The sequence below is a fragment of the Musca domestica genome, unplaced genomic scaffold (assembly GCF_030504385.1).
Source record: "Musca domestica strain aabys unplaced genomic scaffold, Musca_domestica.polishedcontigs.V.1.1 6, whole genome shotgun sequence".
Classification (NCBI taxonomy): Eukaryota; Metazoa; Arthropoda; class Insecta; order Diptera; family Muscidae; genus Musca; species Musca domestica.
In genome coordinates, this window is record NW_026712363.1 from 17,690,623 (window position 1) to 17,717,695 (window position 27,073).

Sequence of the window (27,073 nt, forward strand, 5' to 3'; positions counted from 1 at the left end):
AAAATTCCCCATAGTCCCCATATAACCTCTCAATATTCGGTATTTTGATGATTTTCGCCTCATTTTTCACGGATTTGTTTAAAAAATGATATATGTAGGTCATAATTGGTACTATTTCGTGTGGCGAAACATTGTATGACCTATACATACGTGTTCGTATAGGCCCTATATAACGGTACCCCCCGATATTCGGTATTTTGATGATTATCGCCACATTTTTTCACGGATTTTTTTTAAAAACTGGCATTTGTTGGTCATAATGGGATCTGGCTCCGGTAACTCCCGATATTCGGCATTTTGATGGTTTTTGTCACATTTTTTCAAGGATTTGTCTCAAAATTGGTATTTGTTGGTCATAATGGGTTCTAGCCCCGGTGGCAAAACATTGTATGTATAGGTCCACGTTTCTTATGTTTCTTTTACCCTAAGGTGGAGGGTATTAAAAGTTCGGCCCGGCCAAACTTAATGTTTTTTAATTGTTAGATTTAAAATCACTACAATGAAACAATTTGACGAAATGATCCAGACTTTGCAAATGAATCCAAATTTAGCCAGGGGTTACAGCAATAGCAATGAAAAAATTAACATCAAGGAGGAATGGGGCGGTAAACTCAATGCCCTAAGGCCACCGGTTCAAACAGACGAGACCTGGATGAAAGTCTGGGCCGACTACAAATTTAAATTGAGAAAAAAGATAGTTCATAACAAGGTAGAATGTCGTGCTACCGGAGGGTCCTTCAAACAGTTCATTTTAAGCGACACGGAAGATGCAGCAATACGCTCGTTACAATTAGACACAATTGTAACTGCAGGAAATCAAGCAATTGGAACTCAACAGCGTCCAACTTTTGGTGAGTTCTAGACTGGGGGGAGGAGACTGTTTGCAGGGTTTGAAATTAATGAAAACCACAATTCCTGCACTCTAACTCCTTCAATCGAAAATCGCAACAGATGCAGGTTCTAGTCAACCAGGATGTCTGTACGCTTCCTTCTGTAAGCACAAATAACCCTCATCAAAATGAACTTCAGCAAGAGCTTCCAACGACTTCTTCAAAAAGACAAAATAAAACTGAACTTTAATATGAACTTCTTGAAGAGAAGCTGAATTCATCCTTACTAAGTCTGAAATAACTAACAAATATTAGGAAACATTTATTTATTTCTGCTTTGTTCCGATTTTACATTTTACTTTCTGGGAATAAGTCATGGAAAATATATTAATCTCTTGCCGCAATATTTTTATACCCTGGAGTATGGGGGATATATTAAGTTTGTCATTCCGTTTGTAACACCTCGAAATACACATTTTAGACCCCACAAAGTATATACATTCTTGATCAGCATAAATATTCTATGTCGATTTGGCGACGTCCGTCCGTGTGTGGAAATAACTCAAGCTTCCGAACGAAAAAAAGTAGGTTCATAAAAATTTTACTCAAATGTATAATACACATTTGAGTAATATTTTTATGAACCTACTTTTTTCTGCAGGACAATGGTACCTCCCAATTTTCGGTATTTTGCCGATTTAAGCGACATTATTTACCGGAAATGTTTAAAATTTGGTATATGAAGTTCGTAATGGATATTACATGCAGAAAATTGTCTGTGCAGGTCCTTTCGCCTTCGTATAGCCCCCTTATAACGGCACCTCCCTATATACGGTATTTTGAGAATTTTAGCGACATTATTCACCGGAATTGTTTCAAATTTGGTATTTTAAGTTCGTAATGGTTACTACAGTCTGAGACAGGAAATTGTCTGTGCAGGTCCACGTCTTCGTTTAGCCCCAATATATCGGTACCTCCCCAAATCCGGTATTTTAGTATTTGAATTTCGTAATGGATATTACAGCCTACGACAGAAAGTTGTCTGTGCACGTCTTCGTATAGGACCCATATACTCGTAATGGTACCTCCTGGTATTCGGTATTTTAAATATTTTAGCGACAATATTATATTGTTTCAAAATTTGGTATTTAATGTGCGTAATGAATAATACAGCCTAAGACAAAAAATTTTATGTGCAGGTCCACTTTTTCGTATATCCCCCATATAATAGTACCTCCTGATATTCGGTATTTTGATGATTTTAGTTAAATTGTTCACCAATTTTTTTTTTAAGTTTCGCATTTGAATATTGTAATGGCTTATGACAAAAGATGTCTATGAAGGATGACATAGTCGTATGGAACATATAACGGCTACATTTTGAACTAAGTATTCACACGAAAATGTTCGAGAAGTTCCCCTCTTTAATTCTAATACTTCATTTTGGACGAGGTTTGTATAGGGAAGCCTCCAGAGCTGATTTTATGTCCTGACCACCCATTAAATCTAGCTTGAAAATTATGCTGTTTTTGACTTGATTTGATAGCGGTCTTCTCCCTAGAACCCTTGAACCCTTGAACCCTTAAGTTTTATTGTATGGAATTATTTGCTATTCCTATTGAGCCTTTAATACATAACTTCATTAAATAATTATTTTATTTGTTTTCATTATTTTTCTTCAGAACCGTTGAAAAAAGGTACTACATGTGAAATTAGGGTGTTCTGTGTCACCCTTTGAATAACTTGTTGTCGATATTTAGCGTCGTTGCTAACTTCACGCACCCTATCACTAGCCCGAAACTAATGTTGGTAAAGCGAGGCCGAGAGACTCAAGTTAATATTCACAACTAACAATTCCTGTTAGTCGCAGGACAATATATGATTTCCAAATTACTACGTGCCCTTTAGACAAGTCCCCTGCAGTAGCGAGTCTGATCCGTCGCCATAGTTAAGTGAATGAGAATTATTTCTCATGTGTTGTTAGGACGATGATGGCAAATGAGCGACCATTCCCCGATAAGCGGTGTAAGCCTCAATCTCTACGACATTCACTAGCTATTCAGTGGCAGAATCTGTATTTGCACTCTGTTTTCTTTTCTTTGTAAGTCAGTAGCGATTGGCTATTGATATTTCCTACAGGGTAGTTGGTATTAGTCATACCATGGAGAAAGAAGTCCGTTTATTTTAACGCAGAATACAAGAGTGTGTTCACCACACACATTTATGTATCAACACATCCTCCCGAAATTTCCATTAGTGCCTCGTACTCACCATCTAGTTCTTCATTTCGAAATACTGCTAGACAGTCCTAGTTGCAGTAGCTGTAGTTTGATTGCCTGAAATCAATATTTGCTTTTGATACCTGCCTGCATGTATATGTACACATTCATTGTCCTGCCGACTATGTTCTTTTCGTATAGATCTCATGTCCTATTTTATTGGTTTTTTTTTCTAGTATTGTTCTTCTCTAGCCTACGCAATGAATTTTCTATAGACCCAACAATCCAGCCGGAACATATGCAATAAGTGTCAGATTTTTTTCGTCTTCTTCTTCTTCCAAATAACTTGTGGAAAAAGGGAAGGATTCTTTTGCGTGTTGTCGATTGGTCATCACAGGAAGATGTATTTGAAATAGCAACAATTTCAATTAAATGGAAATTTGATTGATTGCAAAGTTTTTCCTTTTCTGTGGAGTTGTTGGAATCGTTTATTATCTTGTTCTATTTGATATATAAGGATTTTGAAATTGAAGTTATGAGGAAACGAATTTTTTTCGTTGATGTTTGTGAACGTGTGTTGGGTAAGGTTACTGATTTTAAGGTGTTTCTCTTTGAAAGCTTTAGCTAACTTCCTATAACCTACATCATATAGTGGCAAATGTATTATGTCTTTGTGCATTTGTTTACAACAGGAAGAGGGAAGCGAGACAGACCTATATTTTCTTTTGAGGATCTTCATAGAATTACTTTCTGAGTCCGTCTGCCTGTCCATGTATTTTTGTGAAAAAAATGCAGGTCGATATATTATCCGATTAAAATGAAATTTTCCAAGCAGTATTTGTTTGGCCCAACGACGAACCATATTGAAATTGGAGATAATCGAACTAGATTTAGATATAGCTCCCATATATCTTCAAACGATTTCTGGTTATTTGTGCTCCAAATGGGCTCTACAGGTCCAAATGACCTGAATTTTGACACATCCAACCGAATTCAGTCTAGAAGTAATACATCAAATTTAGTGAAATTCGGTTCATCCGATTTGTTGTTTAAGTCCCTCACATGCGTAGTATGCACTTCACAACAATGGTATTAGGTATCATATACAGCCTAGAAAAACCTCTGCCAAATTTTATCAAGATCGGTAGAAATTTGAATGTAGCTTCCATATATATCTTCAACCGATTTAGGGTTAATTGTGAACCATATGGCCAATATCAGTCCAAAAGTCCTGAATTTTGGTACATCCGACCGTATTCAGTCTAGAAGCAAGTACATCGAATTGGGAGAAAATTGATTCAGATACCCCTTTAGCACCCATATATACAGGTGAGATGAAAAAAGTGTAACCAACTTCAGACTGCTGTCATTTTTAAGCCACTCGTCCAACAGCTGTTAAAGTTATTTCAGTGACAGTGAATAATGGCTCGTGAGCTGAACATATCGCAATATTCCATTTGGAAAATATTGCCAAATGTGCTCGGGGCTAAGCCATTGAAATTCCAAAAAGTTGAAGCACTTACACCGTAAGAGAATGAAAATAGACTCAAAAGAGCTAAAGAGTTACTTCGCTTGGCCGAAAGAGGTGAACGGCTGAATTTTCTCCGATGACAAAAAATTCGTTGTCCAGCTGTTTGTAAACAAACAAACGATCGTGTTTACTTGCCAAAGAGGTCAGCTGAAAATGTGCACCTTCGGTTGGCCACCAGAACTCAAGCGCCGGCCATGGTTATGGTGTGCGCAGACATAACAGCCGATGGTCGCTCTCCGCTCGTTTTAATCGGCCGTGGCATTAGAGCCTTGGCCATGCAAACATTTTGGCCGCAGACCTTGGACATTCCAACAGAACTCAGCAGGCGCCACCAAGAATGGTTACAAAATGAGGTTCCTCGCTTCATTTCTAGCGCACAATTGCCACCAAAATGGTGGTCTGGAGTATTTTGGAAAACAAGGTTGGCTCTAAAAAATACCAAAGTGTCGATCACCTCAAGCAAGCGCTTCGCCGGGAACGAGCCAAAATACCGCAGAGCAACATTTGGACAGTGTGAGACGGTTTCATTGGCCGTTTGAAGGCCATAATTTGTGTCAAACGTGACCAATTCGAACAAATCCAAACTTATTCTAAAATTTGATGCTATTTCCGACATTTTTGCTTTCATTCTACAAAATTTAAAAAAACAAATGTAAAATTTATGGCGTTTGACTTTGTTGCATTTTTTATCTAACCCTGTATATATGTCATACAAGTAGTCGAGTCCAACTGTTCTCTTAGTTTCATAGGTACGAAATACTGCTCACCTTTTATAGCCACACACCTTTCTCTTTAGGTTTCCTCGTATCAGTAGACTAACGAGATAAAGACTTTAGTAATCAGCAATTAATTGCTTTGCTTTGATAACAGTTCCAGCCCAGTGCTCTTAGATAAGACCAGCTCCATTCTCTCAGTTGACATTCAATTTTCAAAACAATAACACGGAGAATCCCGGCATTTGTTCGATGCTTCCCATTAAATGTGTGGTTCTTGGTGACGGTTGTGCGGGTAAAACTTCGCTATTGCGAACTTATGCCGATAAATATTTCTTCGAAGAATATCCTACAACAATATATGAGGAATACAAAACCCTATTTCGAACACCGAACGGCGCCCAAGTAAATTTATTGTTATGTGACACAGGTGGATGGAATACCCAGCCCTTTAATTACACAGATGCCGATATTTTTCTCCTGTGTTTTGCGATCGATGAACCCAATGCTTTTGATAACATACGGGAACACTGGTTACCGGAAATACATCATTATTGTCCTGATGTTCCAATATTATTGGTGGGAACAAAAATCGATTTACGACATGATTTAGAGTTGTTGCGCCGAAAGCATTTGTTCAAATTAACAACATTTAATGAAGCTCTCAATATGGCCAGTGAAATTGGTGCCATTAAATACTTGGAATGCTCTTCGGTGAGGGGTATTGGCATCATAGAAATATTTGAGTTTGTAGTCTTCCATGTGATGGAACGAAGGGCAAGTGGAATAGACCAGCAAACGGGGAGAGAGAAATGTCTACTAATGTAGATAGATAATAATTGTCTTTGGATAATAAATGAACGAATTTATTTTTAATTAAAAAAAGAAAAACAAGGGTTCTTATCTTTAACTTTAAGTAATCATTCGAATATTAGAGGGGATCGTCAGAATTGTGAAGGTAATGCACTACATAGCCATTTAATCTACAATTTATAAAATCGAACATCCGTGGTTTTACAAAAATAAATACATTTTAAACGATGCAGAATATTTCAGCCCTTGGAAACATAAATTGATCATGCCATAAATTATAAAAAAAAAAGTTAAAAAGTATCAGTTGGTTTTCCGACAGATGTATACACTCAGCCAATGTTCGATTATCTAAATATATTTTGACTTCTGTTATGACTATTCAAATTGTTGACCCTCTATGTAGTAGGTTCCGAAGGAATGGACCATTATAGTCCATTTCGTATCGGACCTGAATAAATTTGATATAAATATTGCGACGTGCCAAGTATGGACTATATTGGTTACTTCCTTCAATTTATCATCTAATACAGATAAAAATATTGGTATGGGCAATATTACAAGAAAGTCGAACATGGAAAATCATAAATTCTATATTCATCTCAGGTTTCTGGCAAAGAGAGATATATTTAGATATAGCAAGTTGTAATGAATCGCTGACTTGTTTCGCAAGTTATGACAAATAAAAGTACTGAAAATTGTGACTCTTTGTGAACAAGGTACCAGAAGGGGTTCGCAGATATATATCATCTCCACAACAGACCTTGCATTAGCAAATATGTTTGTATGAGTGAAATTTTAAGAGATTGGATGCTAATTTCGATTTCTTTCAGCGTTTTGTTTTTCAAAATCTTGAGCCCTGTGTTGGAGAGGTACCAGAAGAAATCGTCCGATATCTACCATATTTATAACAGATCTTGTGTTGATGGAAATATTGAAAGGTACCAAGTTTGAATAGAATCGGGTGTTAATTTCGCGTTTTATTAGCTTCATTGATATTCAAAATTTTGACCCTTTGTTGGGGAGGTATCAGAAGGAGTGGGCCGATATATCCCATTTTGAAGAAAATCAGCTTATTTCGGATTTTATGATCGTTTTAGTTATTCAAAACATTGACCCGTTGTGGGGAGAGATACCAGAAGAAATGGTTCGATCTTTTCCATCTTTATAACAGATCTTGTGTTGATGAATATTGAATATTGAAATTTGCCAAGTCCGCATAGATTCGAATGTTTATTTCTCGTTTTATGAGCTTCAGGGATATTTACAATTTTGATTCTCTGTGGGGGAGATGCCAGAAGTAGTGGACCAATATTTCCCATCTTTACAGCAGATCTTTTGTTAATGACATTATTATTTACTATATATTTATTTGGATTTTAGAATCGTTTTGGTTATTCAAAACTATCACCCTTTATGGGGGAGGACCACAAGGAGTAAACCGATATATTCCATCTTCACACAAGACCTTGGGCTAATTAAAGTATTGTGATGTGTGTAAATTGAAGACACTCGGACTCTTTCATCACGTTTTATAAGAGTTATAATCATTTAAAATCTTGACCCTTCGTGGGGGGATACTTGATGGATTGGAACGATATAGCACTAATGAAAATATTAGGATTTGCAAGTTGAGGCAATTATTTTCTTTAAAAAGGTTGACTTTATGAGAGGGGAGGTACGATAAGGAGTGGACCGATATTGCCCATCTCCGAACTCGATCTAAGTTTGAGAATAATATTCCGATGTACCAATGTAGGATCAAATCGAATACATCCTACGAGAGTTATCGTGCGCACCAGCCAGCCAGACAAACATACAGACGGATGGACATCGCTATATTGACTCCAAATGTCCTGAAACGGATTTGGACTAAAGACCGTTATTTCGATGGCCGTGTCCAGTAATATATATATATTCTCTAGCCATATGGACGAGGTATATCCTTTGCAGAATAGAATAAGTTTAGATTTGTTCGAATTTGTCACCTTTGGCACGAATTATGTCATTCAAACGGCCATTGAAACCGTCACACCCTGCCGAAATGTTGCTCCGTGGTATTTTGGTCCATTCCCGGCGAAGCGCTTGCTTGAGGTGATTGACACTTTGGTATTTTTTAGTGCCAATCTTGCTTTCCAAAATATTCCAGACACAATATTCCAACGGATTGGTATCCGGAGATTTTGGTGGCCTCGCTTTATTTCCAGCGCACTTTGGGTGTCGCGTGCTAAATGCGATGGTGCTGAGTCCTGTTGGAATGTCCAAGGTCTGAGGCCAAAATTTTTGCGTGCCCAAGGCTTTAATACAGCCTCCACAATAATTTCGCGATAATGTTCAGTATTTATTCTGATGCCACGGTCGATTAATACAAGCGGAGAGCGATCATCAGCTGATATCGCGGTCCACACCATCACCATGACCAGCGCTTGAATTCCGGTGGCCAATCGAAGGCGCACATTTTCAGCTGGCAAGTAAACACGATCAATTTGTTTGTTTACAAACTGCTGGACAACGGATGTTTTCTCATCGGAGAAAACCTAATTCGACAGTTCACCACTTTCGGCCAAGCGAAGCAACTCTTTAGCTCTTTTGTGTCTATTTTCATTCTGTCGCGGTGTAAGTTCTTGTACTTTTTGGAATTTCAATAGGTTTACCCGAGCTCATTTTTCAATATTTGCCAAATGGAATATTGCGATATATTCAGCTCACGAGCCAGTTTTTGGCCATTGCGACGCGGGTTTCGATCAAGTCGCTTCTTTACTTTTCGAACAATTTCTGCTGATGTTGTTGTTGCTGTTTTCTTCCGTCCACTTCCTTGATGACGAGCTACGCTACCAGTATCACCATAACGAGCGATGGTACGAGACACAAAAGATTTATTCACATTTAAATGCTGGATTGCTCTAACGATAGCTCCTTGTGGTTTTCCAGCCAAATATAAAGAAATCACACTATCACACTCCTAAACAATATAATGAGCTGTCACTGGAATAATTTTAACAACTGTCGGACGAGTGGCTTAGTAATGACAGCAGTCTTAGGTTGGTTGCAGTTTTTTCATCTCAAACATAAGTTTTTTTTTTTGAGTTTTGCCTTGTTAAGGCGAAGATCATATGTTTTATGTTTTTTGTCAATAAGGGATCAACCAATATGGACCATGCAAATCATAATATTATTATTGTTTATCTAAAAATGTGAGTAAATACCACATCATGATAAAGACAAACCTTACCTCTTTCAAATATCAAGGCGTTCTTTCAATATATAATTTTAATTTAAAAGTTAAGGCCTCTAGAAAATCAAAAATGACATATTTTATCGCACGTCTTAATTTAGTCTTCTCTCCTAATTGAAGCAGAAATATTTGCAAAATAAAACAGATTTTTTCAGTTTGTAGCACACAAAAGTTTCCGACAATTTAGTTCCTTAAATATTATCTGATTATCAGCAAAATAACGTGTAGGCAGACACACATAGCTTTATCGACTCTGTTCGTCGAGGCATGACTTTTAATATATGTAATTACGGATCTTCGAACGCTATTCCGATATATCAGAAACCTCAAGGGCAAAACCAAGTTAAAATGCTCTGCCCGAATCGTGGTTGCTTAAAAAGCTAAAAACTTGTTTCTCTCTTCTGCAACAACTGCTCTATCATAATTTCAAATCATTATTAATTATAAAACATATTATGGATTTTAAAAATCCTAAACCAAGTAATAAGAATAACATTAAAGTACAGCGATCTTAAAGCCACACAACTACAGAATCCTTAATATGTCCTTAGTTCCGTTAACCATTTCTATACATCTTAAACTCTAGTGAACCTATTTCTATAGAATCTTCTCATAAACGCCATTAACTTACTTCTCCGTTCTCCCTTTTCGTCTAGCTGGTTTCTATTAGCACACAAATTCTGCTACCCACAAATTATTCAAACTTGGCTAAAAGTAACATCTGCTCTTTATTAAGTAATTAAAATACACTTCTGCTTTTTCGCTTGGCTTCTTTCTAGGTCCTTTTCTACACTCTGTCATCATTATTTCCATTATTTCAAGCACGAAAAAAAGCCAAGGATTGGCTTTAAAATTCCCGAAACAAAAAAAAACAGTTTTGTTCTGCCATCAAAGCATCGTAGCTTGCCAAAACCAAAAGAATTTTATAATGAAATTGTAACAAAAAAAAAGAGGCAGAGCAAATTTTTAGCCATAAATATAAGTTTTTATTATTTAACATCCGTTGTAATGCATGATTTATATTTTGTTTTTTGTTCCTCTCCTTTAACTTGAGATAGCCATAATGTGATGAGGCAAAGTAACATAGTTAGCTAAAGGACTTTCAAGGCCGCACAAAGGAAAAACAACGAAAAAATGTGAATAAAACTCTAAAAGTAATTGGAGCGTGTTACTAATGCAAAGTCGGGGAGAATCATCAAAAATTGGAATGAAATAGAAAATTTAATTTAATTAAATTTTTGTTTAAAAAGAGAAAGGGAGAAGACAATGAAACAGAGAATTTTATTTGATGACAGTTTTAATTATAAAGAAAAATATTTGCCGCTTATCAGTAGCCTAACAACAAATAGAAGCAAGACTTTATCCTTTAAAATTGGAGTTAAGTACTGAGTCTAATTAGCGAAAATTTCATTTAAGAAATCGACGCAGAAAAGAAAATTTAAATCTTTATGGAGCCGGAAAACCAGTGGGAAATACAGATTAAGAATTCATTGTCGTGAGCGCATTAAAAGTAAAACAACTAAGACTAATGCAGAAGCAAGTTTTTGCTTTGACAACAAAACATATCAATAATTTGGAAGATTATGCTGCAAAACTGGTCGATTCTCGTAACCTTGTTATTCCCCTTAGCCATATGACTACAGAGGGTATATAATTTGATGCGGCCAAAACTTGTCTCATCGAAATAGCGATTTTACACCCTAGGTCTCTTTGGACCAAATCTGTTTCAGGATATTTGGAGTCGATCTAACGATGTCCGTCCATGCGTCTGTCTCTCTATCTCGCTGGCTTGTGCGCACGATAAGGTATCTCGAAGAAGGTATCCGATTTGGTCCAAACTTGGTACATCGTAATATCATTGTCAAATTTAGATCGAGTTTGGAGATGGGCAATATCGGTCCACTCCTTCTGATACATCCCCCACAAAAGGTCGCAATTTTCAAAAAAATATTTTACTGCCCAGAAAGAGAAAGAATATCTCGATTTTGCTACAACTTTGCACACCCTAATATTTGCATCAGAGCTAGATCAGGTGCGAAAATGGACAATATCGGACCACTCCATCCAGTACCTTCCCCACAAAGGTTCAAAATTTGGTATAATTTTAACTCTAAATAAGTAAAGAAGCATTAAGTTCGGCCGGGTTGATCTTTTAATACCCTCCACCTTAGGGTAAAGGACACATTAGAACCCATTATGATCCTCAAATACCAATTTTTAGACAAATTCATGGGAAAATGTGTCAAAAATCATCAATCATACCAACATACCGAATATTGGGAGATACCGTTAAATGGGGGCTATACAATTTTTAGACAAATCGATGAAAAAATGTGGCAAAAATCATCAAAATACCGAATATAGGGAGGTAACGTTATATGGGGGCTATACCAAAACGAAGACTTATGCATACAATGTTTCGCCACAGAAGCTAGAACCCATTATGACAAACAAATACCAAATCCGTGAAAAAGTGTGGCAAAAATCATCAAAATACTGAATATCGGGAGGTAATGTAATATGGGGACTATACCAAAACGTGGACCGATATATCTCATTTTTAATACCAACCATCCTAGACACAATACAAATTGCACTGCTAAATTTTGGCGCTCTAAGTCAAATAATATGGGCTGTATCGTGATTTCAACAGACAGACGGATAGACAGACAGACATCGTTAAATCGGCTTAGAATATTATGCTGATTATGAATATATATACTTTATGGGAATTATGAAAAGAAACACACACGGAATGACAAAGTTAATATACCTTCCTTTCCAAGGTGGAGGGCATAAAAACTGCAAACAACTTCAGACAGCTGTCATTTCTAAGCCACTTGTCCGACAGCTGTTAATTTTTTTCCAGTGACAGCTCATTATATTGTTTACAAGTGTACAAAACCATTTTGGTGAGAATTTTCCAGAAAAAAAGTTATTCGTGATTGATTTCAAGCGTGATAGTGTGATTTCTTTATATTTGGCTGGAAAACCACAAGTACCTATCGTTAGAACACTCCAGCATTTAAATGTGAATAAATCTTTTGTGTGGCGTACCATTGCTCGTTACCGTGATACTGGTAGCGTAGCCCGACGTCAAGGAAGTGGACGGAAGAAAACAGCAACATCAGCAGAAATGGTTCGAGATGTAAAGAAGCGACTTAATGGAAACCAGCATCGCAGTGGCCGAAAAACGGTTTGTGAGCTAAACATATCGCAATATTCTGTTCGGCAAATATTGAAAAATGAGTTATTGAAATGCCAAAAAGTACAAGAACTTACACAGCAACAGAAGGAAAATAGACTCAAAAGAGCTAAAGGGTTGCTTCGCTTGACCGAAAGTGGTGAACTGTCGAATTTGGTTTTCTCCGATGAGAAAACATTCGTTGTCCAGCAGTTTGTAAATAAACAAAATGATCGTGTTTACTCGCCAAAGAGGTCAGCTTCAAATATGCACCTTCTGTTGGCCACCAGAACTCAAGCGCCGGCTATGGTGATGGTGTGATCCGCCATAACAGTCGATGGTCGCTCTCCGCTTGTAGTAATCAACCGTGGCATCAGGATAAATGCCGAATATTATCGAGAAAATATTCTGGAGGGTGTATTACAGCCTTGAGCATGCAAACATTTTGGCCGCAGACCTTGGACATTCCAACAGGATTCATCACCATCGCACTCAGCACTCGCCACCCAAGAATGGTTACAAAATGAGGTTCCTCGCTTCATATCTAGCGCACAATGGCCTCCAAAATCTCCGGATATCAATCCGTTGGAATTCTGTGTCTGGAGTATTTTGGAAAGCAAGGATGGCACTGAAAAATACTAAAGTGTCGATCATCTCAAGCAAGCGCTTCGCCGGGGAAGGGTCAAAATACAGCAGAGCAAAATTCGGGCAGCGTGTGGCGGTTTCAATGGCCGTTTGAAGGCCATAATTCGTGTCAGAGGTGAAAAATTCGAAGAGATCTAAACTTTTTCTAAAATTTGATGATATTTCCGATATTTTTGCTTTCCCAGTATATGCGAGCATGGTTACATCTGAACCGATTTTCTCAAAAATAGATTAACATTCAGCTAGACTAAATTCGGTGAGATGTACCGAAAAACAGGTATTTTGGACTTATATTGGCCATTTGGTGCACAATTAACCCAAAATCGGTTGAAGATATATTGAACCTACATCTGAATCTGATCCGATTAACACCAATTTCAATAGGGTTCGTGCTTGGGTCAAATAAATATTGTTTGCAAAATTTCATATCAATCTGATAATAAATGCGACCTGTATTTTGTTCACAAGAATACATGGACGGACGAACGGACTGACATGAATAAAACGACTTAGAAAGTGATTATATGATGATCCTCAAAATTAACTATGGGTCTATCTCGCTTCCTTCTCCATGTTACAAACAAATACATAAAGACATAATACCCTTACCAGTACGTAATGTAGGGTGTAAAAATCTGTGTTAAATATGTAATTTATTTAGCGAACACTTTTATTTAAGTCGTAGGTGGTAAGAGCATCTTTAGACTATTAAATCCACTCGATTGTAAATGTCAATTGCATAGGGTATACGTCACGTAAATCGTATTCATAAATCGACGCAGAAAATACGAATATTAAGAGTTCATGCGAATGCGAAATACGGATATTGAGAATTCATTGTCTAGAGCGAGTTTTATTGTCTAGGCAGAATGAGCGCGTCAAATTTTAAACAACTAAGACTAATGTAGAATCAAGATTTTGCATTGACATTGTAAATAAATATCTTTATAAATAATTCAATTATTATTAAAACGACTACGGACAAAGCCTAAGAATTCAATCAAAAGTGTAACAACGGCTTTACAATTTAATAATCCATATCAATACCAAGTTTAAAGCATAGTTTTAGGATGGAGTTGCTGATCAATCAGCAACATTTGGCTCTATCCCGATACCGTTTCTTTCTTGATGTAAGATACAATTAGTAAAACAAAAACAACATCAAATGAGCTTCTACATGAACACTTTCAATGATAATTATGTAACAGTCTTTATATCTCTAACATGTACTGGGAAAGACGTTATCCCTATGGCCGTTACACTAATTGTTGATTGCGTGGCGTTAAAATTGCTTGTAACACCTCCCATATAACGGCATAGCACGTCCGTCCATTTGTAAAGCTTGAAGCCAAAAAAAAAGCTGTGGCTCCCGTAGGGCCATCATTAAGTATCAAGTAGCTGCTCTTGAATGGCTGGCTGGCTAGCTGACTGACTGGGTGTTTGACCACTTTGCTACTGGTGCTGGAATTGGTGATGATGCACCATTACCACAATCAAGGTTTGGTCTGTACAAGTTTTTGGCTTTTTGTTGCCAATTTTTTTGGCCAGGAATCTCTCCACAGTTTTGGCTCGTTGCGTATCTATAGATGTTAACAAAGGCGTGAAATTGCCAATTGCGTGTTTTTGTGTTGAACAAAAACGCTTTTTTTTTTTTTGTTGTTATAAATCTTCTTTTTTGTTGGCTTAGCTGTTAGCATTGAATGTATGTTGAGTTTAGTTATACATCATATTTACAGCTTAATTGATTTGTTTGCAGTAGATTTATTATTTTACATATACATGTTTAGGAAAATACGATAATTTTCGATTTGGTTTCGCTCAATTGAAATATTTTTTTTCTTTCGTATTTCAAGTATTGAGTCATTGAGAGAAGGCGAAAAAATTGAAATACATAAAAAAATATTTTAAGAATTCAATCTAGAAGCAAGTACATCAAATTTTCCAATCTCTATAAAATATCTGGTACCAAATCGGATGAAACGTATATATGTCAGTTATAACGATATCTGAACCAATTTTCATCCAAATTCGACGTACTTGTTTCTAGACTGAATTCCGTCGGATGTACCAAAATTCAGGACTTTAGGACTGATATTGGCCATTTGGTGCACAATTAACCTGAAATCGGTAGAAGATATATATGGGCTATATATTCGAATCAGAAACGATATTGATAAAATTAGGCAGAGATATTTCTGAGCTGTTTTAGATATCTGGTACCAAATATCATTCTTGTGGAGTGCATATCATACATAAGAGGGACTTAAAACCCCTAATCGGATGAAACATCTATGTAGAAGCTATATCTATAACTGAACCGATTTTCACCAAATTTGATGTACTTGCTTTTAGACTAAATTCGGTGGGGTATGCCAAAATTCAGGTCATTTGGTGCACAATAAACCCGAGTTCGGTTGAAGATATATATGGGAGTTATATCTAAATTTGAACCGATTCTCACCAATTTCAATGGGATTCGTCCTTGGTCCAAACAAATATTGTTTGGAGAATGTCATCTCAATCGGATAATGAATGCGACCTTCAGAAAATGATTCTATAAAGATCCTCAAAAGAGACTATGAGTCTATCTTGCTTCCTTCTCCATATTACAAACAAATGCACAAAGACATAATACCTTAACCACTATGTAGTGTAGGGTTTTGGGGAACTTAAAAAATCAAACAAATTCCGTAGAAAAATACCTCTCAAATGAAACCCGTTAAATGGGGGCATACGACGACGTGGTCCTTCTTAAGTATTACTTTGCCATAGGGTGTAGAAACAATTCCAAACTTCAAATACGCATACGCGATTTTTTGTCACAGGCTGTAGCACCAATTCTGAACTACAAATATGAAATTTGTTATATGGGGGCTATACGAAGACGTGGACCTACATAGTCAATTTTCAGTCATAAGCTGTAGTACCCATTACGAACTTCAAACATGAAATTTGAAATAGTTCCGGTAGATAATGTCGCTAAAATCATCAAAATACCGAATGTCGGGAGGTATCGTTATATGGGGGCTATATGAATACGTGCTCCTTCGTAAGTAAGTTTTTGTCATAGACTGTAGCACCGATTTCGAACTTTAATACGAAATTTGAAACAATTCCGGTACAAAATGTGGCTAAAATCGGCAAAATACCGAATATCGGGAGGTATCGTATACGTGGTCATGCATACGAAATTGTTTATCATAGGCTGTAGCACCAATTTCTAACTTCAAATAGGAAATTGTAAACAATTCCGGTGAATAATTCCGCTAAAATCATCAAAATGCCGAATATAATTTTTGCCATAGGCTGTAGCATTCCGATTCCTAACTTCAAATACGAAATTTGAAACAATACCGATACAAAATGTGGCTGAAATCATCATAATACCGAATATCGGGAGGTATCGTTATATGGGGGCTATACGAAGCCGTGGTCCTTTAGAAATAATCTTTTGTCACAGGTTGTAACAGCAATTCCGAACTTCAAATATGAAATTTGAAAGAATTCCGGTACAAAATATAGCTAAAATCATCGAAATACTGAATATAAGGAGGTACCGTTATATGAGGGCTGTACGAAGATGTGGACCGACACGGCCCATTTACGAACTTAACCTGCCTTCTCGCAAAATACACATGTGTGCACAATTTTAGCCTCCTTTTTCAATTCAATTTTAGCCTTCTATCTCACTTCGTTCCAAAGATAGCGTGATTACAACAGACAGACAGGCAGAGCGATAGACAGACGTACATCGCTATATCGACTTAGAATTTCGTGCTGATCAAGAATATTTGTACTTTCTTGGGTCTGACATGAATATTTCGAGGAGTTACAAACGGAGTGAACAAATTAATATACAAGGTATGGTGAAGGGTATTATAAGCCATGCTTAAGGTCCTCCACAAATGTATTCCATATTTTTCATCCTTCCTGCCATTGGTATGTGCAAAGACTTGTATTAATCCCTTACCAAGTGTTTGAATTCATAGTTATTTTTATGGACTTCCAACTGACCCCACCACCATCACCTGTTATTCATGGTTATAACCTATCAAGAACATTGTGAAATCAATTCGAAAACCTTTCACATATTTGTCGAACGTGACATTCACACACTCATTGTATGATTGCAGTTTCGTCCTTGTTAAGACACAGCTAATATTTGTTCTTTCATATTTCTCTCTGTTTATTATTACAGTGTCGTGTCTTACTCAATCTACGCACTTCACAGCCGTTTGAAGAAGTGCTGGAAGACTTGGGTCAAGTGCTGAAAATAAATGGAGCCAAGAAAATGTACACAGGCACAGGGCAAGAGGTAAGAGAATTGATGTGGCATTTTTCAATTAAAACTCAACGAAATTGTCTTTTCCTTCTTCTTGTTTTCAGGTACGCAGTTTTTCACAGCTACGCAATGAATTTGCTGATGTGGACACCTTTTATTTGGCCACTGGTACGGCGTTAATTGCCGGCTCGCCCATACGTCGGTCACGTTCGCGGCCATCGGTAATGGCTGCCGCTCCCATACTTCCAACCGAAGATCTTCCAAAGGTTCCTTTGCGCGGTGCTCGACCACGCAGTAAAAGTCGTCCACGTATTTTATACGCACCCGAAAGTGAAATTTTACGCACAAACGGTGAATACAGTATGATCGATATGATGAAAGAAGATCCTACCAAGGTGACTATTAGAGGTCTTAGACGCACATTCTATCCACCATTACATCATGCACCGGCCGATAATACACCACCAGATAAGAAGTTGCAGTTGCAATGGGTGTAAGTATGATTCTGTGAATGGCTGGAGAGCAAGAAATATTCAATGTCTGGGCCGATGTTACATAGATTTGGGTTTAGCCGACAAAATTTATTGTGAAGTTCATTTCACACATATTATGCGTAGATAAACAACAACGATGAGTTTTGCAGCTACGGCATAAACTTTAAAATAATTTGTATTTTCTGTGTCAACGCAATGCCATGTAACAATTGCCCAATCATTGATTTTTTTTATACCCCCACCATAGTATGGAGGGTATATTAAGTTTATCATTCGGTTTGTAACAACTCGAAATATACATTTTAGACCCCACATATATTCTTGATCAGCATAAAAATCTATGTCGATTTAACGATGTCCGTCCATCTGTCCGTCTGTGGAAATCACTCTAACTTCCGAACGAAAGGAAGTAGGTTAATAACATTTTACTCAAATGTTTATTATATCTGCGGGACATTTGGTAATGAAAATGGGTAAAGTAGGTCCACGTTTTGGTATATCCCCCATATGATGGTGCCTCCCTTTATTCGGTATTTTGGTGATTCAATCGACATTATTCCCCGAAAATGTTTCAAATTTGGTATTTGAAGTTCGTAATGGGTACTACAGCTTATGACAGAAAATTGCCTGTGCAAGTCCACGTCTTCATATAGCCCCCATATAACGGTACCCCCCCGATATTCGGTATTTTGATGATTTTAGCAACATTATTCACCGGAAATGTTTCAAATTTGGTATTTGAAGTTCGAATGGGTACTGCAGCTTATGACAGAAAATTGCCTGTGCAAGTCCACGTCTTTATATAGCCCCCATATAACGGTACCCCCCTCATATTCGCTATTTTTGATGATTTTAGCGACATTATTCATCGGAATTGTTTCAAATTTGGTGTTTGAAGTTGGTAATGGGCACGACAGCCTTTGACAGAAAATTTTTTGTGCAGGGCTACGCTTTATAACCCCCATGGTACCTCCCTATATTCGGAATTTTGATGATTTTATCTACATTATTCACCGAATTTTTTTATTCAAGTTTCGCATTTGAATATTGTAAAGGTTAATGACAAAAGTTGCCTATGCAGGTCCACGTCATCGTATAGACCCTAATATAATGGCTACATTCGGTATGTTAAAGATTTTAACAGAACGAATTTTATTTTATTTTTTTTTTTTTTTTTTTTGAAAATTGCCAAAATCGTTCAAAATGTTGGAGCGTATTCAAAGATCTGCCCGGCCGAACTTACAGCTTTTTTACTTGTTTATGCTTTAAAAAACAAACGTTGATTGCGACTGATTAACATGCCACAACAAGCTTTTAAAGTAGCCTGGTCATACATCAATTTGTAAAGTTGTTTTCGTAGTTAACCCATTTTTTGCTCCCTAGATGAATGTTATCTTAGTAATATTTAAATGCCGTGTATGGCTAGTCAGCTTTAAAAGTCTGAAGGCAGTAAAATTCTTCGACATCATATTCATCGAAAAATCGTTATTTCCTTATTTTAGCCATGGTTATCGCGGCATTGATGCCAGACGCAATCTTTGGGTCTTGCCATCTGGCGAACTTTTATACTATGTTGCTGCAGTTGCCGTATTATTGGATCGTGAAGAAGATGCTCAGCGTCATTACACCGGACATACAGAGGATATTATGTGGTAAGTATTAGCAAAGACATATACAACCGTTCTTATATTATGTTCCTTTACAGTCCAATTTTGTTATCCCTTACTTTAGGAAAAGTGAAGGATATAGTTCACATTATCGGGTTCTTATTATTACATCTTTACTTTAAAATATATGCGTTTTTTACAGAGATATGGCAAGCTTTTTGTAAAAGTAACTGAAAGTTACTGCATTTTTTCACAAAGACATATTCATTGTAGTTTAAAAATAATAAAAAAAATGAATTTGTAATTAATTTCGTGAAATAAATTTATAATTCTGTTCTTTAATATGCGAGGACAGTTCGAAAACTTCTTAGCCTAGCACAAAAAGCGCGGTATAAACAGAAAAAAGTTAAGTGTTTTGGAAATTTCCATCTCTGTTATGGACATATGTTAAATTTTGTTTCGATCTGGCAACTCCTTCTCATAGAAACAGGTGTACAAAAATTACGCATCCGCAATTTTTATACCCTACACCACATAGTGGTAAGGGTATTATGTCTTTGTGCATTTGTTTGTAACAGACAAAAGGAAACGAGATAGACTCATAGTTCCGTTTGATGATCTGCATAGAATCACTTTCTGAGTTGTTTTATGAATGTCAGTCCGCTGTCCGTCCGTCCGTCCGTCTGTCCATGTATTCTTGTGAACAAAATGCAGGTCGCATTTATTATCCGATTGAGATGAAATTTTCCAAACATCATTTGTTTGGCCCAAGGGCGAACCCTATTGAAATTGAAGATAATCGGTCAAAATTTAGATGTAGCTCCCATATATATCTTCGTCCGATTTGCCTTTTATTGTGCACCAAACGTGTAATATCAGCCCGAGTAGTATGGAATTTTGCACATACAATCAAATTAGGCCTGAAAATAAGTATGCCAAATTTGATCGAAATCGATTCAGATATAGGTATAGCTCCCATATATATTTTTCATCCGATTTGTTATTTTTTCTTCCACAGCCGTAATATGCACTCTGTAACAACAATATTTGGAGAAATATATCAAATACAGCTCAGGTATACATTTGCTAAATTGTATCGAGATCGGTTCAGATGTGGATATTGCTCCCATATATAACTTCGTCCGATTTATCTTTTATTGTGCACCAAACGTCTAATATTTGTCCAAATGGGATGAAATTTGGCACAAGCGACCGAATTGAGTCTAGAAGGTAGTATGCCAAATTTGGTGATCGGTTCAGATATAGCTATAGCTCCCATATGTATTATTCATCCGATTTGTTGTATTTGTTACCCACAGCTGTAATATGCAATCTGTAACAACAATATTTTGGGAAATATATCAAATACAGCTCAGAAATATCTTTGCCAAATTTTATCGAGATCGGTTCCGATTTGGATATAGTTCCTATATATATTTTTATCCGATTTCAAATTAATTGTGCACCAAATGGGCAACACAAGTCCGAATTTAAAAGATACAAATGCTTTGGCATATTTAGTGTTTTGAACTTTAAATTATAATTATATTCATAGCGTGTATGATTGAATTCTCCCATAACAACTTTTAATTGTTATGTGGAGCTCAACTAAATTAGCAAAGTGGTGTAGGGTATCATAAAATCGGCCCCGCCCAACTTTAGGACTTTCTTTGCTGGTATATAATGGAATAATTAGAAATGCGTGCTGTCATTAAATATTTACATAAAAAAGGTTTATCGGGACAAGAAATTCATACTCGTAATGATATGGTGAATGTGTTAGGGGAAAGTGTTCGTTCACATGCATTTTAGTCCACGTAGTGGACGTCCAAAAACAGCAACAAGAACAGAAATTGTAGCCAAAGTGCATGATATGGTATTAAATGATCGACGAATAAAAGTGCGTGAAATTTCTAATATCATGGGCGCCTCAAACGATCGACTCCATTTAATTTAGCATGAAGAACTACAGATGAGAAGTTTCTGCAAGATGGTGCCGCATTTGTTAACCGTCGATCAAAAACGCATAAGAATGAACATTTCTCAAGCTTGTTTGGATTTGGTTTTAAGCGAAATAAAATAGATTTTAAGAGTCGTTCCAGGACTGATACCCTCCACCATGCATAGTATGGAGGGTATATTAAGTTCGTCATTCCGTTTGTAACTCATCGAAATAATGATTTTAGACCCAACAAAGTATATATATTCTTGATCAGCGTAAAATTCTAAGACGATTTAGCCATGTCCGTCCGTCTGTCCGTCTGTTGTAATCACGCTACAGTCAAAACGAATTAAAATAGAAAGCTAAAATTTTGCACAGATCCCTCTTTTGTCTGCAGGTCAATTTTGAAGATGGGCTATATCGGTCCACTATTTCATATAGCCCCTATACACCACGAAATTCGGTATTTTGTTGATTTTAGCCACATATTCTATTGGAATAGCCTGAAAAACCACGCGAGGAGTTCTATGTGAGCACTTTTCTCCCTGAAAGAGTAGAAAGAGTCCATGATATCGTATATGCCCCATATAACGGTACCTCCGATATTCGGTATTTTGATGATTTTAGCCACATTTTCCAATGGAATAGTCTAAAAATCCACGCGAGGAGTTCTCTGTGAGTACTTTACTCCCTGAAAGAGAATTGTCTATATAGGTCCACGATATCGTATAGCCCCCATATAACGGTACCATCCGATATTCGGTATTTTGATGATTTTAGTTACATTTTCCAATGGAATGGTCTGAAAATACACACAAGGAGTTTCTTGTGAGTACTTTATCCCTTGATGGAAATTATTTATATAGGTCCACGATTTCGTATAGCCCCCATATAACCGTACCCCCGATATTCGGAATTTTGATGATTTTAGCCATTTTCCAATGGAATTATCTGAAAATCCACACAAGGAGTTCCTCGTGAGTACTTTATCTCTTGAAAGAGAATTATTTATATAGGCCCACGATATCGAATAGCCCCCATATAACGTTACCCCCCGATATTCGGTATTTTGATGATTTTAGCCACATTTTCCAATGGAATGGTCTGAAAATCCACACAAGGGGTTCCTCGTGAGTACTTTACCCCCAGACATAGATTTGTCTATATAGGTCCACAATATCGTATATCACCCCATATATCGGCACCTTTCGATATTAGGTATTTTAAAGATTTTAAAAGAATTTTTAATGGATTTTATTTTTTTGAAAATTTTCTGAATCGTTCCAAATGGTGGAGGGTATTCAAAGTTCGGCCCGGCCGAACTTACTGCTTTTTTACTTGTTTCTACCTTACACCAGGTAGTTTAACATGGAGAAAGAAGCGAGATAGACCCATAGTTACTTTTGAGGATCTTCATAGAATTCATTTCTGAGCCGATTTATGCATGTCAGTCCGTCTGTCCATATATTTTTGTTAACAAAATGCTGGACGTATTTATTAGAGAATCAGTTCAAATTAATGTATAGCTGTATATATCTTTTACGGATTTTGGGTTAATTGGACACCAGATATCAGATACAGCCCAAAAATACCTCTGTCAAATTTTTTTCGAACTTCCCTACACAGGGTGAGATGAAAAAACTGTAGCCAACATCAGACTGCTGTAATTTCTAAGCCACTCTACCGACAGCTGCTAATACCATTCCAGTGACAGCTCATTATATTGTTTACAAGTGTACAAAAGCATTTTGGTGAGAATTTTTGAGAAAATAGTTATTCGTGATGGAATTCAAGCGTGATAGTGAGATTTTTTATATTTGGTTACAAGCCAACGCATTTAAATGTGAATAAATCTTTTGTGTCTCGTACCATCGCTCGTTACCGTGATATTGGTAGCGTAGCCCGTCGTCAAAGAAGTGGACGGAAAAAAAACAGCAACATCAGCAGAAATGGTTCGAAAAGTAAAGAAGCGACTTGATCGAAACCCGCGTCGCAGTGGCCGAAAAATGGCTCGTGAGCTGAACATATCACAATATTCCATTCGGCAAATATTGAAAAATGAGCTCGGGGTAAAGTCATTGAAATTCCAAAATGGGCAAGAAGTTACACCGCAACAAAAAGAAAATAGACTCAAAAGAGCTAAAGAGTTGATTCGCTTGGCCGAAAGTGGTGAACTGTTGAATTTGGGTTTCTCCGATGAAAAAAAAAAACATTAGTTGTCCAACAGTTTGTAAACAAACAAAATGATCGTGTTTATTTGCCAAAGAGGTCAGCTGAAAATGTGCACCTTCAGTCGGCCACCAGAACTCAAGCGCCGGCCATGGTGATGGTGTAGTCATAACAGCCGATGGTCGCTCCCCCCTCGTATTAATCGACCGTGGCATCAGAATAAATGCCGAATATTATCGCCAAAATATTCAAGGCCGCAGACCTTGGACATTCCAACAGGACTCAGCACCATCGCACTCAGCCCGCGCCACCCAAGAATGGTTACAAAATGAGGCTCCTAGCTTCCTTTCCAGAGCACAATGACCACCAAAATCTGCGGATACCAATCCGTTGGACTATTATGTGTGGAGTATTTTGGAAAGCAAGGTTGGCACTAAAAAATACCAAAGTGTCGATCACCTCAAGCAAGCGCTTCGCCGGGAATGGGCCAAAATACTGCAAAGCAACATTCGAGCAGCGTTTGACGGTTTCATTGGCCATTTGAAGGCCATAATTCGTGCCAAAGGTGACCAATTCGAACAAATCTAAACTTATTCTAAAATTTGGTGCTACTTCCGATATTTTCTGCTTTCATTCAATAAAATTAAAAAAATGTAAAATTATGGCGTTGGATTTTGTTGCAGTTGTTTATCTCACCCTGTATTTTTTGTGAACAAAATGCAGGTCTCATTTATTATCCGATTGATATGACATTTTCCAAAAAATCTTAATCTGAGAATCGTTTCAGATTAAGGTATATATATATATATAGCTCCAATATATAATTTCAACCGATTTCGGGTTAACTGTGCACCAAATGGCCAATATCAATCCCAATGACTTGAATTTTGGCAAATCCGACCGAATTCAGTCTAGAAGCAAGTAATTAAATTCAAAATCGGTTCAGATATAGCTCCCATATTTATGTTTCATCCGATTTGATGTTTAAGTGCCTTACATCCGTAACATGCAGTCGACAACAATGATATTTGGTACCAGATATCTTGTAGAGCTCGGAAATTACTTTACTAAAATTTATCGAAATCGACTAACATTTGGATATGCTCCCATATATATATATATAGCCTTAATACGATTTCAGGTTTATTGTGCAAATCATGGCAAATATTAGCCCAAATGGAGTGAATTTCGGGACGTTCGTTTCCATTTTGTGGAACTTGGCTCCGATTTATATTTTTTAATATAATCCTTCTCGAAGTGATATAATGCACTCTATAGCAATGTTATTTGGTATAAAAGATTAAAATGTCTCCGTCAAATTTAGTGAAAATCGAGTCAGTGCGCCCGCTCGCGACGTGTTCTTCAGATGTCTGATGTCAACATATTGCATTATTGGGCGCCACAATAAGTAAAACAACGGATTTACTATTTTATGCGATTTTGCAAATTGCTAGGTTTACTCCTAGTAATTTCAGTACCTAAAATATTAAATAACATATGATCCAAAAACATCTCACTTTTTTTAATTTTCCAGCATGGATGTCCATCCTTCACGAGAACTTGTCGCATCTGGTCAAAAAGCTGGTCGCGATCGCAAATCTCAGGCACATGTCCGCATATGGAGCACTGAATCTTTGCAGACGTTATATGTTTTTGGTATGGGAGAATTGGATACGGGTGTCACAGCGGTGGCCTTCTCACAATTGGTAAGTACAAATGTTTACAATTTTTTGACGTGAGAGATGCAGATTTTATAATATCTTCACTTCGACGATTGACCTAATTTCTGAACAATATTGAGCTAAGCCTAAAAAGTAAATATCTAGTTTTTTAATTATAATTATTTGTTTATTATAGAATGGTGGCAGCTACATTTTGGCTGTGGATAGCGGGCGTGAAAGTATACTCTCTGTGTGGCAATGGCAGTGGGGACATTTGTTGGGTAAAGTTGCGGTAAGTTCCCATTAAATCATTTACATTCCATGCTTTCTCTACAAAATCGCTATTCTAGACTCTGCAAGAAGGATTGTCTGGAGCCGCTTTCCATCCTCTGGATGATAATTTAATTATAACACATGGCCGGGGTCATTTGGCTTTTTGGCATCGTCGCAAAGATGGCTTTTTCGAACGAACAGATATTGTTAAGCAACCATCACGTTCACATGTCACCAGCGTTCAATTTGAACCGGATGGCGATGTTATAACTGCTGATTCGGATGGTTTTATTACTATTTACTCGGTGGACTCGGATGGTGCATATTTTGTGCGCACCGAATTTGAGGCTCACACGAAGGGAATTGGATGCCTTATTATGCTGGGCGAGGGCACGCTATTGTCAGGCGGTGAGAAGGATCGTAAAATAGCAGCTTGGGACTCACTGCAAAACTATAAGAAAATCGCTGATACCAAGGTAAGCAGGAGGGAGGATTTTGGAAAGTCAGTTTTATACTCTATTAATTATTTTATTGTTAGCTTCCCGAATCGGCGGGTGGTGTACGCACCATATATCCACAACGTCCAGGACGTAATGATGGCAATATCTATGTGGGTACCACACGCAACAACATTCTCGAGGGCTCGTTACAGCGTCGTTTCACACAAGTTGTTTTTGGCCATGGCCGCCAATTGTGGGGCTTGGCCGCCCATCCTGAAGATGATCTGTTTGCCACGGCGGGTCATGACAAACACATTGCTTTGTGGCGTAAAAGTAAACTTATTTGGACCATACAAACGGGCTATGAATGTGTATCCCTTGCATTCCATCCGTTTGGCACCGCCCTGGCTGCTGGCAGCACTGAGGGCCATCTGTTGGTAATTAATTGTGAAAATGGAGCGGTCATGTTGACACTGAGAGTGTGTGGCTCGCCCATTAATTGTGTGTCATTTAATCAAGGTGAGTTAAAATGGCGCCCAATGTGGGGTTTGGGTAATAACTTTGCTTTTTGTTTGTTTTTAAGTGGGCGATATGATTGCTATGGGTTCCCAAAATGGTAGCATTTATTTATTCCGCGTCTCCAGAGATGGTTTCTCCTATAAGAAAGTGAATAAGATCCGTGGTTCCCAACCACTGACCCATTTGGATTGGAGTATGGATGGTAATTTTGTGCAAACAGTCACAATTGATTTTGATTTATTGTTCTGGGATGCCAAATCGCTGAGTCCCGAACGTAGTCCCATTGCCATGAAGGATGTCAAATGGTTGACAAGTAATTGCACGGTTGGTTTTATGGTGGCGGGCATGTGGAGTAATCGCTACTATAGTAACAGTAATACAATTATATCTACCTGTACACGATCAGCTGCCCAGGATATGCTGGCATCGGGCGATGCAGATGGTTATATACGTTTGTTTAGGTATGTGTTGTATTTAATATCGATTTTGAAGCGTATATTAAGTTATTTATATTTTACA

General features: G+C 37.3%; 1 protein-coding gene across 1 annotated transcript in view; it reads left to right on the forward strand.

Annotated features, from left to right (window-relative positions):
• LOC101891324 (echinoderm microtubule-associated protein-like CG42247) overlaps nt 1-27,073 on the forward strand; it is a 354,339-nt gene that overhangs the window by 326,215 nt on the left and 1,051 nt on the right. The window contains exons 3-10 of the mRNA XM_059129127.1: nt 17,366-17,482; nt 17,554-17,942; nt 19,446-19,595; nt 25,196-25,367; nt 25,519-25,614; nt 25,673-26,071; nt 26,134-26,554; nt 26,619-27,015. Coding sequence (XP_058985110.1) covers nt 17,366-17,482; nt 17,554-17,942; nt 19,446-19,595; nt 25,196-25,367; nt 25,519-25,614; nt 25,673-26,071; nt 26,134-26,554; nt 26,619-27,015 — 2,141 coding nt within the window. The remainder of the gene's footprint in view (nt 1-17,365; nt 17,483-17,553; nt 17,943-19,445; nt 19,596-25,195; nt 25,368-25,518; nt 25,615-25,672; nt 26,072-26,133; nt 26,555-26,618; nt 27,016-27,073) is intronic.